Here is a 2,703-nt window from a genome sequence, read left to right as displayed (position 1 = left end):
CAACAAACAAACAAAAGTATGTAGATCGATGCTCATGATGTCAATCTCTGGACTCTGGCCCGATTATTATTATCATGTACCAGGAATATAGCTGGGTGTGGCCTTAAACAATTAACAGATACATAATTAAATGAAACAGATTGATAGTGATCAAAGTGGTATGGACTGGTTAAAACAGGTCCAAAGCAGACGCAGACAAGCTTACATGCGAGATTCGAACCACAACGCTTCTGTGGAGATTTGCCGTCTTCTACCTCAGAAGTATTTGACACCCTTTACTTGATCCAGTCATGCCACAAAATAGTCGTATTTTGTAGGTAATAGTGAGTAAGTGAGTTTAGTTTCACGCCGCTTTTAGCAATATTCAACCAATATCACGGCGCGGGACTCAAGAAATGGGCCTCACACATTGTACCCAATCGAACCTGGGTCTTATGCGTGACGAGCGAACCACTAGGCTACCCCTCCGGCCAGTTTCCGTGGAGAACATACAAGCCATCGGAATGCAGTCGCACCGCCCGTACATTTTGTTCGCGTCACAGACAACATGATTCGAGAGTCATGAAATAATGTTTATTACATCAATACATTAAACTGATACGATGATCTGAGCTAAGTACATCTATAATACATCAGTAAGAGAAACCAACAGTGTGAAAATGTATCCGTCGGATACATTACTGGCAATAATTACAATTAAATTATTTGTGTTTTAAGTGGTTTGTAGCATTACGTCTGTATCACGGTGGTTTTATCGCTAAGGACTGTTGTCTCCATCTGAAAATGATTCATATTTTGATTACCCCTTATACAAAAATATTAAAAATGAAAATCAGATACGTACTCGGAGAAGAGTACAGCAAACCCCCCTCCACCCCACACCCACCACCCCATCCTAGCCTTATGAGAGGTCACGTCAAACCTGGGCATCCTTCATTTCTATTTTTGGGTCAAAGTTCGCTTAGGATTCACTTGATGCAAGTTTCAAGAGTTATGTGGTGGTGCTCTCAGGTCCCCAAGAGTGAGTGAGTGAGTATGGATTTACGCCGCTTTTAACAACATTCGGGCAATACCACGGCGGGTGACACCAGAAATAAGCCAGGTCTTCAAGAAAGGTAGAATCATGTCGAGCTTTGATATATGATTAAGATTTAGGAAACCATTAATATTTTCTAAAATATGAAACATAGAGGGTCTCTGATGAAGACCGAGACATGATACGTATCCTGGCAGACACTAGATGAAGATGAGGGTTAACTGATGTACTGTGCACGGAATAATTGTTAATTATTTTGACGATCAGAACACGTCGTGTCGAACAATGAAATAATTTACAGAGATTATGATGATCATATTGCACGTGAGATCAAATCAAGGGTCACGGAGTGGGCTGTGTGCGCATGTCTCTCCTCCATAACTGATCACCTGCACACTGTCATGCTTGTCGGGGCTGACTTCCGGTTCCGGATCAGACGACCCTGACCTTGAACATGTAACACAGGAAGTGAGTTTCGTCCGCAATCGCTCCATCATAATACCGTACACAAATGGGTTGATGCAAGCGTTGCAAACAGCGACACAGTACGTTGCAATGAAAACTTGAGATGACATGATCATTGTATCAGCTGCACCATCGTACAGGATGAGGATCATAGAGATGAAGATTGGTGACCACATGATCCCAAACAGCAGAACAAGGAGGAAGAGGGTTTTTACAACTTTAAAGTCCCGGATGTCACGTCGGCGTCTGACGTTTAAAGAGTTCATCCATATGCTCGACAGATTTCTTTGATTTTGTAAAATTACGCCCCTTATTTTCCAAAACTTTCTAAAGATCTGGAAATAGCTCCACGACAGGAGAAGCAGGGGAAGAATAAATCCACAGATGCACAAAACACTGGTGAAGAGGAAGGACACTTTGAACTTGTTCTGTCGAGGCCATACCAACGTGCATATCTCAACCTTGATGTTGCCCATGGGGACGCTTCTGACGTTGAAGTAGACGGCGAGAGGAGTGAAACAGATGAAGGCAAACGCCCAGACAACGCCGAGGATGACTATGGATGACCGTGGGGTCAGTCTTGTCTTTGACCGTCGGACGATACACATATATCGGTCGATACCTATCAGCGTCATCGTCCAGATGTCCACAAAGGCGCACACTGACCCCGTGTACACTAGCAAACTGCACATCACCGACCCGAACACCCATCGCTCTGTTATTCGAGTCACCGCAATGAAGGGTGCGACTCCGCTGAAGCACAAATCGGCAACTGTCAGGTTGCATATGAAGCACGTGGTGGTGCCTCGGTTTCGTCTATTTAGCACGAGCTGCACGAAAACCACGATGTTTCCGACAAGGGAGATAACTGTCAGTAGGAGGAAGATCGTGGCTTCAAGGTAGCCAAGACTCGGAGATATTCGGTTGAACTCGAGAAGAACGTGAAGAAGCTTCTGTTTCCCCAGCCGTGCACGACGTCAATGTCGTAGAAGTAGGAGGAGTTGAGATGGCTGTATTTGGGACTCTCGGTCACCATAGTGCCAGCTGAAAGTAGACAAAAGAATTATTCAACTATTGAACATGCTGGAATTCTATGTTACACTGATATTAGCACGCACAACATATGATGTGAGTCAGTATCAAACAAGATGTTTGAGTATTTGTGTGAGTCTCTGTTACATTGATATCAACGTAGAACGTAT

The 2,703-nt window shown here is 44.0% G+C and overlaps 1 protein-coding gene across 1 annotated transcript; it reads right to left on the bottom strand.

The window, feature by feature from the left end:
* Positions 1-559: 559 nt before the first annotated feature.
* Positions 560-2,478, bottom strand: LOC124282877 (free fatty acid receptor 4-like; the record flags this gene model as incomplete). The annotated part of the gene is made up of 1 exon (XM_046718913.1): positions 560-2,478. A coding segment is annotated over one exon (1,107 nt), but the record flags the coding sequence as incomplete, so codon positions are not given.
* Positions 2,479-2,703: the final 225 nt, after the last annotated feature.

The sequence above is a fragment of the Haliotis rubra genome, unplaced genomic scaffold, assembly GCF_003918875.1.
Source record: "Haliotis rubra isolate DU_JTF1 unplaced genomic scaffold, ASM391887v1 Scf305, whole genome shotgun sequence".
NCBI lineage: Eukaryota > Metazoa > Mollusca > Gastropoda > Lepetellida > Haliotidae > Haliotis > Haliotis rubra.
The sequence above is the reverse complement of the archived record's forward strand: the minus strand, read 5'-3'. Positions and strand labels throughout refer to the sequence as shown.